The following is a 17160-nucleotide window of genomic DNA, read 5'->3' as shown; positions in this document are numbered from 1 at the left end:
ACGCATTCAGGTTAATTACCGATTCTAAAAATAAAAAAATAAAAATCATTAAGAAGCTAAAAACATTTCTTCTGCCAGAATAAAGCGTTGTTTGTTTAGTGATGAAAAGACAGAGCGTAATAAACAGAAATAGAACTTAATTGCAATGAAAGTACAATTTTAAAAGCAAATACATTGTTTATAAATCAACAGTTCAAAGTGTGTGTTACAAAAAAGATTAGTTGTTAATTTTTGTCACACTAAACACAATTTTTGACAAATAGCATAAAGGATGTTATCCAAAAACACTGTTTTTTGTAAGCTCAATGTGTAAGGCATTGTTTACTGGGAATGTCAACTTCACAATAAAAATACTTTCTCAGAATCACTATTTAGCAGCTCTCGACACAAAATCACTTTTTTTATAAGAAAAGGTTTTAGTGAAAATTGTCTACAATGTTTCTAGTTTTTGTCTACAAATTTGGGAGACCTTACCTTTCTTACATTTTATTTATTCAAAAAATGTTTAAAGCAATAGTTAACATGTAACAGTCAATATGAATGTACTTTCATTCATAAGCTCTGCGTCTTGAAGAGTAGGACGCTGTCCTTGTGGTTCTGGTTCATCTGGAGTGGATTAAAGTCAAAACACAAACAATAGTTTTGCCAAAGAACCAATGGATCAGCAGAAATTGTTTTTTAGCCACATTTATACACATGCAGGTTTTGTGAAGCTCTCTCCTGAACTCAGCACTCCAAACATGTCATCACATAGATTTTGCATTTCATTTGGCCAACCTCTAAAATAATATGAAACATACATAAATGTGCATTTGTCTGTCTTAAATTGTTTTGGACATTTAACACACTTTTGCTCATTTTGTTTTAGATATCCTGCATTAAATCCTGTTTGTTTGAGCCCCAATGAGCTTTTTTAGCGTGTTAATCAAAGGTAATCATAGGGTACAATATATTGAAAAACTGTGTAATACTGTCATTGCACCAATTAAACTCATTTTTTACATTTGTCTTTTTGTAAAAATGGAAAGAAATAAACTGTAAATATAACACTTAAACCATATAATTATCATGCCTAAAGAAAAAAACCTCACTACTAAACTTGAGTAGATTTTACAAAAAGACTTTTACAGAAAAAAAAGTCTCATAAGTTAAAGCTTTTGTCCTTTTAAGTAAGAAATAAGGCAGTCGTTCACTTGAGAGGAATAACAATTCACAGTCTGGTCAACTACAATCCTGCTTGCTGTGAAAAGTAGTTCCAACATTCCAAAAAATAATCAATTGTGTAAGAACTTTCCATGAACATTTCATTACTTCTAAGCCAGTTTTAATTAAGTAAAGTGGCAGCGTTATAATAAAAGTGCATAACTTTAAAAAAAATAAAAGCTCCTCATCAGCATGAGGAGAAAACTATTTATTTAAATTTGGACACTATATAATCACTAAAAACATCTGTGTGGTTATGCTGACTTTAACATAATAAAAGTACTAACAAAAAGTGTTTTTTTTATTTCAGAACACAGCCTTACTCTTTTTTAGTTGGAAAATATTTAAACTTTCAATCACTTTTAATCAGTTTCCAGAGGTGTGCATTTTTTATACATCTAACAACTTACTTTCTAAAATGAAATAGCTTCTTAACTCTGCAAGTTTTGTTCTGGACTGCTGATTGGGTTCAACTTAAAGGTCAGAAGGAGGATTAAAAAAAAAGTGGACCACAACCACATTTCACATTTTGCCATTTAAGAAGTGAATGAAATTGTATGTATAACGTCTGCTTTGACTTTCACAACAAATCTGCAGTGTTGATGTACCGAGGACACTTATCACATCAAAATGGAATATTTATCTGCCTTTTAGTCATAGTTCTGTTAACAATTGAAACCCAAAGATCAAGGCAAAGTTGCTAATTGTTCACTGACCATCTGGCATATCACATTTAAGCTCTTGATCGCATAACCCAAACAGTATTTCTTTGCTGGCAGCTGATTAGTTACTATTGTTCCAAGTGATTCAACTAAATGAATATTCCTTAGCTATTGTTGGGCAATGATATATTTCATGAGTTCAAATGTATGTCCCCCGCCCCCCTTCCGAGCACTGCTTGGTTGAAGTTGCTCTCGTATTGCACAGCAGCAGATTGTAGGGGGGCGGAGGAGGCAAAAGTTAGCACTCAGCTGCAGGCACTTATACAGAAATGCTTCTGGTCCATGATCTGTTCTTCAGACACTCGGGGAAAAGGATCAAACTGAAGAACTGCTGCAACTGCATGTGGACTTACAACTATTTCATCAGGATTTTGGTTTTCTTCCCTGTGTTTTTCTCAGCAGCTGTCGATGCAGCGAGAGAAACCAGAGGTAATGCACTTTTTAGAGCTGAAAATCTATGGTATGATTTCTTAAGTAAGATTATTTAAAAAAAAAGCATAAATTGGGATTTTTTTTCAATGTTCAATTTAGAATTTCTTTAAGATTTGAAAAAAACTCCCAGTCTTGTGATTTTATAGAAGGACTTCTGATTTAAATCCTTACTTTTTGTATATTTTTCATTTATATCCCCAAAAAACGCTCAAATGAATAATGACATTTCTGAGTCATGCAGAGAATCTTTGCTGATCAGACACTTGTAAAATATTTCAAAGACACTTTGCTATGATCGTTGGAACATCTCACGTCATTATTTAAAACAGCCATGTTTTTTAATGCACCAAAACCTTTTAGGTTTACCAGTACTTGCACCAATGCGTTTGATTTTATTGTTACAGCTTTTCTACCTGAAGTGGACACTAGTTTGGTTCACCTCTGGGAAAGTTCATCAGTGTGCAATCTTTTTTTCTCAGGTGTTTTATTAATGGCCGGGGTCAAAGTGTAGCTAAAACACAGTCCCTGTTGAAGATGAGACTGTGCGTCTGCAGTTCTTCCTTAATGCTGATGTGGAGGCTCAGGATTCTTCTGTTTCTGGCTGCCGTGCAGCTGTCAGGGGCCGACTGTCCCAAATCATGTGTCTGTCACGTCCTCGCTGAAGTACATTGCACCTTCAGATACCTAACCGCAATCCCGGACCACTTCCCGGCAGCTGTGGAAAGAATTAACCTCGGGTAAGTGTTAAGTTTCTTCTCAAGCTTCAAGAGGAAGGAATAATTAGAATGATTTATTTAACTTATTCCATACTGTCAGAACAGATACTGTTAGCTCCTACATTTGCATTTTTGTGATCTAAACTTAAACATATCTATATTGACCCCACTTCTTAAAACGAAATTTTCATCCAAGACTGGCAAAAATATAAATAAATAATAATAACAAGATTTATATAGATGTCCAGAACTAAAATGTGCATTAATTGAAAAAAAAAAAATGTAAATACATTTTTTTACAAATTTGAATAAAACCTTTTTAGGCTTAATTCAATCTGAACCAACTACTTATAAACAAATATAGTGACTGCTTTTATCAATAAAAGAAGGCTAAGGCCTTCTGAGGGAGCTAATGTTGATTGTCTCCTGTACTTTCCCCTTGACATTAATGTAAGGGGTTGTTAAAATGAACATGCAAGGAAAAAAACAAATGTCTTGCAATTGTGTACTGAATTGTCGCTTATTAAGTTGCTTATTTTAAAACTGTTTTGCAACTGAAAAAAAGCAATACTGATCACTGGTAGAATAGTGGCAATCAAACACAAGTGCATAGTTGGATTCTTTTAATTTCAACTGGACCTCTCCTTAAAATTAAGACCACATCTAAAGCAAAATTTTCGTCACATGAAACTGAGTCAGCTTCTTGGATTCACACATTAATTTGCTAATATAGCTGCATAATACTTCTGTTCTTGGAGCCTTACCTCTCTGTGGTGTAGAGGCCAGTGTCTCTGCTGTTATTACCAATGAGTGTTCTCTTTCTGTTATGACAAGTTGATACATGTCACAGTAATCATGAATGAAAGAGGAAAGCAGCTGCTCTCCTCTCCAGTTTAGAGTGAAAACACTATAAAATATGCGGTCTTGTGCAGTCCTGCCTCACGTTACATTGAAGCTTACTTTAAGATTTAGACCAAATGTTTATCTTTTAATGCAACATTTGTCCAGATCAAAATCATTGGTGCAGTGCAGCAATGTATTGTTAAATCGTCCTGAATGGAAAATGTTAATCCAATTAACCATGTTCAGAATAGTTTTCAGTGCTGCAAAAATGTAAGACATTTCATTTAAAATTGTGAAGTAAAATCTGGCTTTTTTTCCGCAATGCAAAAATTGTTCTATAAGTTAACTGGTATCACCAGATTACCCCTTTGTCTGCATTGCCCCAACAGTGGCTGAGTGAGCTCTAACAACCCTGTGACCAAAAAGGATTCAGCTGGTTCTATGGATGGATGGATGGATGGATGGATGGATGGATGGATGGATGGATGGATGGATGGATGGATGGATGGATGGAGTATTCATTTGAGTTTATGACTCAGATTAGATTTTAAAAATGGTTAAAACTCTTTAAAAACAGAGAATGTTTTTTAAAAATGTTGTGTAATTGTTTAGACCTCAGACAAACACAAACAAATGTGTAAATATTGTTGTGATCCCAATTAAAATTAGTCTAGCAGACCTTTGTGTCTGGTAAATGTGTACTTTCAGTAAAACTGATGACAAAAAAGCTGATATGAAAGACTGAAGTTTATTTTTTATGTGCTACTAGGTACAACAGTATTACAACGATAGGAAATAATGACTTCAGTGGCTTCGCAAAGTTGCAGCTGTTGCTGTTGCATAGCAACACCATACACAGCATTGACGAAAAAGCCTTCCAAGATCTCAAATCTATACAGGTAAAGTCCTCTGTCAGCCTTTTATTGAATTTAATAATGCTTGACTATTAAAACACAAACGAAACAAAAAAAAAACTCAATTCCTGTTTTTGGTTTTCTAATGGATTTACATTATTTTTATGAAGAGAGTATTTCTTTTACTATCACATGATCGATCAATAATCATCATTTAATTGTGTTCACGTTAGATGAAAGAGAAACAGCAAACACTGTAAGACAGTAACACATGCATCACAGACCCAGAAATTGGAGTTATTTTGGTTTTGTATGACAAAATGACCAATATTATAACAACCCAAAACAGCTATTTTTATTTTAAAAAGTTTAATTTAATTGTCTTTAATTTTATTTGGAAATCAAAATCTGAAATCTATTCCTAAATTTGGTTTAAATATGTTCTAAAAATTTCATAGATTCCCTGCCCGTTTTTAAAATGTATCATGACAAGACAATTATAATGTTTGTTTGCAAATCAATTTCAAAAGTCAGTTTTGTTTGACAAGCTCTTTTGCTTCCAGGTGCTAAAAATATCACACAACAAATTAAAGGAAATCAACAAGGAGACCTTCAAAGGCCTGGACAGACTTTTGAAACTATACATAGACCACAACCAGATAGAATTTATTCACCCAGAAACTTTGTATGGCCTGACTAACTTGCAGCTCATCAATCTGGAAAGCAACCACCTCCAGCAGCTCCATCCAGATACATTCATCACAATGAGACACAGCCAATTTTTTAAGATTTCCTCAGTAAAAACTATTCACTTGTCGGACAACCTGCTGACCACTCTACCCACAGATATTTTCTCAGGCTGCTATCAATTAGAAAACCTTTTCCTCCATGGCAACCCCTGGAAGTGTGACTGTCGCATGAGGTGGCTGTCTACATGGGCTCAGAGGAACACAGGTGTGTGGTACAGAATCCTCAAAATATTTGTAGATACTTTAGAATGAACCAAGGTGACAGACTGATTATGCATGCTTGTAAACAAGAATCATCAGGAAGAATGAGCCATATAGTGGAAGCACTTTCTGTCCAGCCCTTAAGCAGCATGAATTTTTATTCCATCAAAAGTGTTGGTTCTGCTGTGGCACTTCAAAAAAGACAAAGATATCTAAGGGAAACAAATCTTTCCAATGACATCATTGGAAACAGAAGATAATGTCATTTATCATAAACACTACAGACAGTGTAAGATCTAAAAGAACAAAAATGCAGCTTTTTATTGATGCCGTGACTGTTGCAAAACTCTGTCCTGTCTTACTGTCAAGTTTTGTTTTGGCTGCCTGGCTTATGATGTGGAAACAGTAAATATTCTTTTCTCCCCTGAAACCTGCCGAATGTGAAACTACTTGATAATTGTTTCCAGGTGTGCTGAAATGTCAGCGAGACAGAAGATATCCAAAGGGCCAGCTGTGTCCTGTTTGTGCAAACCCTGCCTCTCGCAATAGACGCCTAACCCTGCTCCACAACGATGCCTTTAGCTGTACCAAACCATGGATCGAATCTCATCTAAAGAAGAAAAACATCATCCTGGAGGAGGGCGACTTCACTCCAGTTTACCCCAAGGACTTCATTGCCCCATTAGGCTCTATACAACTGAACCTGACTGACCACTTTTACAAGGACGCAAGTCTTTCCTGCACTGTCCAGAGGCCCACTGCGTTTGAGAACCCCACACAAACGTTTGAGGAGGAAGAGGGAAACAATGTCACTATGCTTACCACTCACATAACTACATATTTGATATGCAACGTTGATTATGAACACATCCAACAGCTCTGGGGGATTTTAACTGCTTACAGTGACTCACCTTTGAGGCTAGAAAGAGGTTTGATGCTGGCTCGAACACCAGAAATGGTGTACAGATACAGCCAGGTCAAAGATGAAGATGAAGAAACAGTCACAAACATCGAAGCTGAGATGAAAGCCTCTCCTGCATGGTTATTGCAAGGTGAGGTGAGCCTTCAGCTTGACCGAACTTCTACCACCTTCTCTACTTTGCATATTAAGTACCAATCTGTGGTTAACCTACGATTGGAAAAGAATCCACCTAAAAAGGACCGCTATGGATGGACCATTATCAAGCAAGACAATCAAACAAAGACAGAGCATGCTGTAATCACAGGTAAGAATAAAAAAAATTGTTCACACTTTTTACACAATAATTGTAGTCTTTGGCAAAATAGGCAAATATCAACACAAAAGTTCTTCTTTGGTACTTTTTTCATCATAATGAATAAAAGCAATCAAGAATAACATAAAATGTACTTGAAACCTAGGTGGTGTGGCACAGTTGAGCTGTCATTTAAAGGGTGAGCCAAAGCCTTCGATGGAATGGATTTTACCTGATGGAAGTAGAGTCAGAGCTCCTTATTTCAGTCAAGACAGAAGGATCATAATCACTGCTGAAGGAGAGCTAAGTCTTCGGGGTGCCATTCCATCAGACACGGGCCTCTACTGGTGCATCACCACAAATTACCTGGATGCAGATATCCTCATGTTCCGTGTGACAGTTCTTCCTCCTGATGTAGAAGAGATGGAGGTCAATGGTCTCCATCTGTCAGCATCACTAGGTGACAGTTTGATTTTTGACTGTGCCTCCTCTGGAAGTCCTGAAGGCTCAGTTTCATGGATTCTCCCAGACCACTCAATACTGTACAGATCTGAAGGGAACAAAAGGGTTTATGAAAATGGATCATTAACAATTCAGGGCCTTACAAAGAGGGATAGAGGATTTTACAGGTGTTTGGTTGCAAACCATCTTGGTGTTGACCTGCTTGTGTATCAGGTGACAGTCACTGAAGAAAAAATCAGACTGGAACCAGTTGTGGAAAACGAGGGATCAGGGATTGTACTGGAAGTTGAAATTGATTCTAGTTTGGAAGGAAAAATCATCAGCCATAGTGAGATGCCCTCATCCAGTCCTAACTACAGAAATAGTCAGGAATCCCGGACTATCACCTCAGATCGACCTTATCCAAAACCCAGATTTCAGGGGAGAAGAAATTTGGGAGGTAGACTGTGGCAAAGAAGAAGAGTGGCAACTCGCAACAAGCATGTTGAGAGTAGCAGGGTTTTTCATAAAGCATCTGAAAAAGTAGATCCACGAAAATTTGCAGAATTGATGAAAAAAGCTCAGGAAGGATTAAGAATAAAGACTGGCCTAAGAGAAGAGAGGGAAAAATATGAAAACAAAAGCAATAGTTTTTCTGATGGTGGCGAAACTGGGTCTGGTGAAGATCATGATAATGACCATTCTGTTTTTAAGTCTGAGGTAGTCAAACCAACCCCACAAACAATAGCCACCACACAAAAAGGAGAAACTTACAGAGTGACAACAGGTGTACCCAAGAATCTTGACATTGAAGATTCAAAGAGCTATTATGGTCATTCAAGACAAACAACAAAATATACAAATCCAGGAACAACTGATAAATCCACATTCAAACACCTCCCAACTTCAACTGATTATTACACTAAAGAAAAAGCCAGCATTCATCTGACAAACATGCATCCAGAAACTCAGCTGAGGGTTTTAGAAAAGGGCTTTAAGAAGACAGAAACATCTACAGAGGGGGCACTTTTGATAAACAAAGGTCCAAATACTATTCCAATGAAGGATGGAGCAAAACCAGTGGAGCTTGTTGTCCACACAGATGCTACCAGCCAGACCACTTTCACAGCCATCACCACCACAGAGAGATTACAGGACGAGATTTCCTTCCATACTACCCAGACAATAAAATCTCCAGGGCTACCTGCTGGGTCCACCATCATTTCTCAGCAGCAGATTCAAATCATTCCACGTTACAAAGGGAAAGGTCGCAGGAGGACGTTTCATAGTCACAAGAGAATCATTAAACCTGGTAGGATTAATGACATTAAGTCCTTCATCAATAGAGTCAAACAACCAACAGTAAGAAAGGAAGAAAATACTTCTGCTCCAATTCAAATTAATTTGACAACAGGTGAGGACATTTACAATTACTTTTATAATTTTTCAGCTGCGTCTTCTACAAATATCAGTTTCTCTGGTTAATAATAACTAAAATATATGTTTCTGTTCTTATTGTTTACTAAGATTGTGACTGTGATGAAGACAGCAAGAAGACCAAAGTCACTGATGTCCAGCTTAAAGCACCAAAACCTTCCTTCAGTCCATATCTGAGCACAACAGAAAGACTTAAGTCCACTCAAAAAACTTCAACTTCTACCACAAGTGATGACATTCATTCAAATCGCCCCTTCATTCATGGAAGAAATGCCTCAGAGGTCACACCAGAGGACATAACATCTGCTGATTCCCCTGACATGAATGCTACAAGTGATTCATATTTTACTACAAACAAAAAAGTTTCAGCTACCACAACTTCAGGTACTTCTAAGGTTATTCATAAAAAAAGTTATCGGAAACGACTGTTTGGAGGTCGAGAAAGGGCAAATAAACTAAGCAGATTAAGAAAACCACCCATTGCAACAAAAGCCTCAACTACAAAGAAGATTCCATCCACAACCACCATTGTTGCATCTACCACTAACTCACAGACCAAGATTGAGAGGCCGCCACTTTCTAGTCAGACACAAAGTAAACAAAGTTCCATAGAGGACAAGTATGAACGTTTAGACTCATCTGACTTTGAACTGAGAACAACAGGATTCACGTTTTATCATATAACCACAACAAGCTTGCCCTGTTATTCCAAAATTGCCACCACTGCTGGAACAAAACCAGAATTACAGACTCTACCTTCTCCACCCACAGTCAGCCCACATGTACTTGAAATTCCTAAGGAAATATTGTCATCTGGGTCTGGGGAATTACCTGATAATGTCAATATAAACAGGCAAAGTACTGGTGGGATCAGGAGATGGAAAGGGATGGGAAGGAGGAGGTCATTCCAGGGCAGGAGAATCTTGAAGAAACCTGGAACCACAAAAGCAACGCAAACCACCACGACTTTATTTTCTTCTGCTGATTTGACAGTCATGGAAAGTACAATGGAGGACACCACACAACCTCAACAAATTGTATCATCTTACAGTTCTCTCAACATACCATCGATGAAAATGAACCAGACAGCAGAAGCAGATTTCAGCAGTCTTGCTGTCTTTACAACCAACCAAACTCCTTTAGTGACTTTCTCTGCACATGAGCCAAGTACTACATTAGTTACTGGCACATTACACCAGCCATACACAGCAGCATCCAACAAAATTGACATAAAAAAACAACCCCAGCCACAGAAAAAAAGCCATGATACCACCAACATGTCAGTGAAAAGACTCGTACCTACTTTGCAAAGTGGTGGTGCAAGAAACAGGGAAGATGAAGAGCTTACCTTTGACAAGATGACCATCTATGAAACTCAGTCAGGATACAACTTTCCTGTTCCATTCAACAAAGAGTTGGACCATTCTAAATCTACGATTCATGATAAAGTCACAGACAACAAAGCTCCATCTTTCAGTGCTTCTGGACTTGAACCAATGTCAAAGGGTATCAAGAACAAGCCTCGAATAATTGGAGGAAACGCAGCTAGTTTTACTGTTTTGTCCAACTCAGATGCTTTCCTGCCATGTGAGGCTGTTGGAAACCCTCAACCTGTAATAACCTGGATGCGTTTCTCCAGCACAGGTAACATTCAATGGCATAAATTAACACAAAGAAACTCTAAGTCGATATTTTTCAGGTGTAAGAATTCATCCAAATATGTGTTAACAAAATAATTCTTGTATAATTGTAAATATCTGGCTATGTCATGTTGTGTCTTCTGCATTCAGATGCATTGTTGACATTGTTTTCTTCATGTGTTTGTTGTCATTTTCAGGGTGTTTTTCTTTTAATTCTTCATGTAACCTTAGGATAGTAAAATTTGTTTCTGTCTTTAATATTTTATCTCTTAGGAAGCACACTTAGCATCAGAGGAAAGATGGGCAAGTTTGACGTGTGGAGCAATGGTACCCTATCCATTCAGAAAGCTAATATCAAGGACCATGGCCAGTATCTCTGTCTTGCTGAGAATGATTATGGATCAGATAAACTTTTGGTTACTCTCTCTGTGGTAGCTTATCCTTCACGAATTCTGGAACCAAGAATGCGAGAAATCAAATCTCATTCAAGAAGCACGGTGGAAGTGACATGTAAAGCAGAAGGAAGACCAATGCCCACAATTTCTTGGATCTTGGCTAACAGGACTCAAATCAGGGGTCAAAACCCAGAAAAAGGACGAGTATCAGTATCTTCTGAAGGGACTCTTACAATTAACGATGTCTCTGTGTTTGACAGAGGTTTTTACAAGTGTATTGCCAGCAACCCAGCTGGAGCTGATACCGCTACAGTCCGACTGCAGGTGGTAGCAGCTCCACCAAATATTTTAGAGGAAAAGCGTCAACAATTGAAAGCAAGCTTAGGTCAAAATCTGTGGCTACCTTGCACTGGCCATGGTTCCCCTCAGCCAACTGTGCACTGGGTCCTCCAGGATGGATCAGTTATCCTACTTGACAAACCAACCAGTAACAAAAGGACAACTTTGTTTAAAAATGGAACACTATCTTTAAGAAATGTGACTCCTGCACATAATGGAAACTATGAATGCATTGCTACTAGCTCTACTGGTTCAGAGCGAAGAGTTGTGACTTTGACTGTAGAGACACATCAATCTGCACCTCAGATCGTGAAGACATCTGAGCTTGTTACAGAACTGTCTTATGGGGAACAGCTGAGACTTAACTGCTTAGCAATGGGTGACCCTAAACCAAAGATCATGTGGAGGCTACCATCTAGAGCGGTTGTTGACCATTGGCAAAGGTAATACATTAAAAACAATACAACTAAAAGATGCATGGAAATTATGCCACTTTTTTTTTTTTTTACAAAGGTGTATGCAAGGAGAAAGGAATTTAGTGGTGTTTGAAATCTGGGTGCTTATTAGTTGTTGCTTAGAGCATCACCTAATTTAAAGTAGTTAAATTGCTGGTTTGGTTTCGAGGAAATATAACACTGAAAGTCATAATTAGACTGATTTGTAATGCAGTTATTTTGTTTTAAGTGTATGAATTCTACAATTGGAAGTCTTGCATCTCACTGATTTTGAATAAATATATGTAGTTCATCGTCTTAACCACTATTTAAATTGTGCATAATCTTAATTCTATAGTTGATTGGGGGGAAAAAAGAAGAAAACCCCACAAGGTGTGGCTTACTATCAGTTTTAAAACCAAGATCAAGAGTTTTATCCTAAAACTTTTGTCCAAAAATATTTCTATTGCAAGCTTTTTTAGTTGAAGATTTAAGAAAACTCCTCAAAATCCTATCTTTATGACATATGTGAATTTTCTTTGTATTTACTGTCATGCTTTTTTGATTTATTGTTGTGATTTTTTGCAGGATGGGCAGCAGAATTACAGTTCTGGATAATGGCACTCTCATTGTGAACACAGTGATTGATAAAGATGCTGGGGAGTATCTTTGTGTGGCACAAAGCACAGTGGGCGATGATCTTCAACTCATGAGGGTCAGTGTTTCAATGAAGCCGGCCAAAATAGAGTCTAAGCTCTACAGAAAGAAGCAAATACATTTAGGTAATGATCTGAAAGTGGACTGTAAAGCTACAGGTGCACCAAAACCAGAGATCTCCTGGGGTCTGCCAGATGGCACAGTAGTTAACAGTGCCCTGCAGGCTGACGATGGCCACGGAGGAGGACGAGTACGCCGCTATACTCTGTTCGATAATGGGACTCTCTTTGTGAACCAGGTGTGTTTTTGTTAAAAAAGAAAAAAAAAAAAAACAATGCTAAATTTTGTCCAGACATTTTTTGTTTGTAACATTCTAATGAGTTTTCTGTTCAAACCCTAGTCCTAAACCTTTCAAATAAACTGTTTTTGACAATTCTTAATAAACTCAACTGGTTTCTACAAATAGTTCTAAAAAGTCTAGCAAATGCATTTGTGCATGGAATTTAGCACCTCTACCATGTTTTTTTTTTCCAGGTCAGTATGTCAGAGGAAGGAGACTACACCTGCTATGCAGAAAACAAAGTGGGAAAAGATAAGATGCACGTGCATATCACAGTTGTAACAGCTGCCCCCAAGATACTTGTCCCTAATCAGACCTATGCCAAGGTCAAGCCTGGAGGTAATGTTCGCTTTGACTGTGAAGCCCTTGGGGAGCCCAAACCTAATATTCTGTGGATGCTTCCAAATAATGATGAAATAGCAGCATCGAATGCACAGCACCTAATACATGTAAATGGTTCCCTAGATATCAGGAATGTGAAGCTAACTGATTCTGGAGAATATGTTTGTGTGGCTCGAAACTCTGGGGGAGAAGAAAGAAAAACATATAAATTGGAAATTGAAGGAAATCCACCAGTGATCAATGGATTCAGACAAAACAGGACTGTAATCAAAGATGTAACTGCAAAGCATGCCAGAAAACTCATACACTGCAAGGCTGAAGGTGATCCTCCTCCAACTATCACTTGGATAATGCCAGATAACATTTTTCTTGCTGCACCATACTTTGGAAGCAGGATAAATGTCCACCACAATGGGACTCTAGAGATTCGCAATGTGCGAGCTACCGACACAGCCGAGTTTATTTGCATGGCAAGAAATAGTGGGGGTGAGACAGTGATGATAGTACAGCTGGAAGTTGCTAATATACTTCGAAGGCCAATTTTTGATAACCCTTTCAATGAGCGCATTGTGTCCCGGACTGGAAAAACTATCATTCTTAACTGCTCTGCTCATGGGTCCCCAAAACCAGAGATAGTTTGGACTTTACCAAATGGAACACGATTGACTGTTGGGGCATACCATGGCTCTCATCATCATCTAAACAATGATGGAACATTGGTTATTTACAACTCGCAAAAAGGAGATTCTGGAAAATATAGATGTGGTGCAAAGAATAACCTTGGCTATGTGGAGAAGCTCATAATTTTGAATATTGGCCACAAGCCGTACATCTTAACGAGACCTCGGGGTATCATACGTGGCATGTCTGGGGAGCCTATTTTCCTTCACTGTTTGTCTGATGGGAGTCCTTCCCCGAGAATCTTTTGGACCCTTCCTGGAGGCCATACTCTTACCCGACCTCAAGTACTTGGCCGCTACCAGCTGGTGGAAAATGGCACTCTAGTTGTTAAGGACACTACCCTCAATGACAGAGGAAACTATGTTTGTAAAGCTCACAATGATGCTGGGGAGGCAGTTCTCACCATCCCAGTTGTTATCATTGCTTACCCTCCACGAATAACTTCAGGCTCTCCTTCTACTGTAAGGGTAGTACCAGGGACACCAATCCAGCTCAACTGTGCTGCCACTGGGATCCCCAAGCCAGAGATTACCTGGGAGCTTCCTGATAAAACAATTCTGTCAACTGCAGAACAGGGCAGGCCTAAGGGGAGTGAACTTCTCCACCCTGAGGGCACACTTATTATTCAAAGACCCACATCATCAGAATCTGGTAAATACAAATGTATGGCCAGGAATCATATGGGTACAGACTCTAAGATCACATATGTCCTTGTTCTTTAAATATCAGTGTAAATTAAGTAAAATATACTTTTTGGTGATTTTTTTTAAAAGAAATCTCAATCTTAGATGGGAAAAGAAACAAGAATAAAAAAAAATATAATAAACTGTAGATTTGTCTGTAGATTTTTCTGTACAGAATCATCAACTTGGAACTACCAAGCTGTTTTTGTAATATTGTTAAAGAACACTTATAAAGTCACAGTTTAAGATGATTCTCATTGGACCAATGCTAATTGTCAAATTGGAAATTGTCTTGCAACTGAGGACAAGTGTAGCTTCCTATCAGAAGTACTTTTGCTGTAACTAAATAAGAACTGAAAACTTCTTGTGTTTTATCTTTTTGGTTACAGAGCTTTAATTCCCCCTTACAGACAAATGATGGGAAAACTTCACATACAAAATGCCAATTTCCTGTAAATATGTTTTATAGTTAATACATTTTGTCTTGTTTTTAACAGTCTGTTAAAAATTATTTACAGTACATGTGCCATGTTTCAGTGCAAAACTGGTATTTTGATTAGCACACAGCCACTTAAAAAAGCTGAAAATGAAAAAAGTGTTTTAATATCATGTGTAGATACAATTCAAATCTAAAAAAACTGCTGATTTTATAGTCCAAACTAAAATATATTATCAACTAGAGGATTAAAAACAAAGAAGGGACAAAGAAAAATGGTTAAAGGACACAAACATGTTTTTTTAAAGATTTAAAATAGAAAACAAACCACTAAAAGTCTGACGAACTGAAATTGCCATGTAAGATTGGAGTAGATCTGTTACCGTGTGCAATAGTGATATTTGAATTTTTAAATTGAGTCATATCTGAAGGTATTTTTTCAAAATCTAAAAAGGACAAATGATGATGTGACCTAGAAGCAAGTTTTTTTTAAATCTTTTAAAAAAAATTAAAACAAACATAAATAAGAAAAACACTCAATTTAAAACTGCATTGTATCGTGGAATGGAATAACCTTAGCTGGGGCAAGTCTTCTCTTCAGACAAGGGACTTCTCCAGTCACCACCAATCAAACCTTCCTTTTGCATTTCTCCATTTTTTATAGACATCCTTTCCATTTGTTTGGAATCCATTTAAAAGATAATAAAAATGCTAACTTACTCTTAGAAGTGTTTTTCCTGATACTGGCTTAACACAGATTTAGATAGCTACTGTTTAATGGAAGTTTCAGAGATAAAGCACAAATTCCAATAAATCAACTTTTGACATCTCAAGAAAAACAGAATATTTCCTGAGTTTGGAGCCAGGGTAGAGCGGTGTGATAGAAACCAAGTAAATATACAAGAGAGGGAATTGCCGTCCATAAACTTTGGAATGCAGGCTACTTGTTTCATCATCGGAAAAAATAACTTACATATGTGACCCAACCAGTAATCAAACAAAAGGCAAAGTAGGTAAAAGGCACCTCATGTGGCTTTCTGTTATGACCGTCCATTAATCATTCACATCATGTGTGATCTCAGAGTATATTTATTCAGAGATGGTTTACAGTTCATGTTTCTTTAGTCATAGATAATAAAGGCATACTAAAGCATACATTTTTGTAGGAAGTTTGAACATCTAATTTTAGAAATGATTTCTGGTATTTCAAGCAATGAAAACAAAAATCTAATTTTAGTTGCACTGTTGCTCAACTAGAGCTAAAAAAAACATTTTTATATAAAGTGGGATTATTAAGAATGTAATAAAGTCAATTTTAGCATTACTTTTGTTCCCCACGTGTGAAGTTGAACTTTAGTCTCATCTCTTCTAGCAACAGATAATTTCCAGGCCCAACAATTAGCTACCATGTTTATATAGTAAAATTCCTCTGATTTAATTTACTGAACAAAAATTTAACAGAATTAAATTACACTGAACAAAAATGTAATTTCAACACTTTTCTTTTTGCTCCCATTTGAAATGAGTGTCATGGTTTGGGTTTCTTTGTATTTGTTTTTGCTTTCCGTCTTGTTTCTGTCATGTTTGATTTCTGTTTCCTGTTTTATTTTGAAAGGTTTCCTGTTTTGTCATGTTTTTGAGTTTTACTTCCTTGGTCCCAATCTGCCCTGATCATGATCACCTGTGTCTTGTCAGTCCTGTCTGTATATAAGTCTTGTGCTGGTCCATTAACGTCATTAATGTCTCTCATGTAATGTCTCTAACGTCTTTAACGCCTCTTCCTTGACTGTCTTCTGCCATGTTTCCATGTTTTGCCCACAGTGAGTTTAGTTTTGTTTTCCTGCTCTGCAGTGCTTTTTGTCAGTTGATTAAATCCCTTGCCCTGGAACCGTGTGCCTCCCTTCTCTGCGTTTTGGGTCCTTCATGCTTCCCAGCCCTCCCTACCTGACAATGAGTTGAACTCAAAGATCTGAAAAATTTTCTAGAAGCACAAAATAACAAGTTCTCCCCTTAAATAGTGTCCGCAAATCTGTCTAAATTTGTGAGAGTGAGCACTTCTCTTTTGCTGACATAATCCATTCCACCTCACAGATGTGCCATAACAAGATGTTGAGTAGATAGCATGACACCACTCGGAAACATGTCATTTAGTTTTCTTGGGGGGGGGGGGCAGGAAATCAGTCAGTATCAGGTCTTCAATTGTGGCATGTGGAATGTTAGACTGATAAGTATGCTGACCATGCAATAACTGAGATGTTTACAGCTTTTGTGTACAGATCCTTGCAACAGGGCCACACAGTATCATGATGTAACACGAGGTAATGTTTTTGGATATATGGCACAATAATGGGCCTCATGATCTTGTCACAGCATCTCTGTGCATTGAAAATGTTATCAATAA

At 37.5% G+C, this 17160-nt stretch overlaps 1 protein-coding gene across 2 annotated transcripts; it reads left to right on the top strand.

Annotated features, from left to right (window-relative positions):
* The first annotated feature begins 2126 nt into the window (after window positions 1–2126).
* igsf10 (immunoglobulin superfamily, member 10) lies at window positions 2127–16647 on the top strand. 2 transcript variants are annotated; one of them, XM_011482489.4, is made up of 10 exons: window positions 2127–2354; window positions 2837–3094; window positions 4686–4815; window positions 5334–5724; window positions 6188–6946; window positions 7101–8789; window positions 8903–10456; window positions 10726–11629; window positions 12209–12575; window positions 12812–16647. In XM_011482489.4, exons 2-10 carry the CDS (start codon window positions 2892–2894, stop codon window positions 14360–14362), a joined length of 7548 nt encoding a protein of 2515 aa, XP_011480791.1. In that variant the 5' UTR covers window positions 2127–2354; window positions 2837–2891; the 3' UTR covers window positions 14363–16647. The 2 variants fall into 2 exon arrangements, with proteins under 2 accessions (XP_011480791.1, XP_078786026.1); XM_078929900.1 differs by lacking the exons at window positions 2127–2354; window positions 2837–3094; window positions 4686–4815; ... (3 more) ...; window positions 8903–10456; window positions 10726–11629 and adding an exon at window positions 11943–12013.
* Window positions 16648–17160: the final 513 nt, after the last annotated feature.

Source organism: Oryzias latipes, chromosome 13 (assembly GCF_053564925.1).
Source record: "Oryzias latipes strain Hd-rR chromosome 13, Olatipes_Hd-rR_3.1".
Lineage (NCBI taxonomy): Eukaryota > Metazoa > Chordata > Actinopteri > Beloniformes > Adrianichthyidae > Oryzias > Oryzias latipes.
Note: the sequence above shows the minus strand (reverse complement) of the source record. Positions and strands in the feature narration are given on the sequence as shown.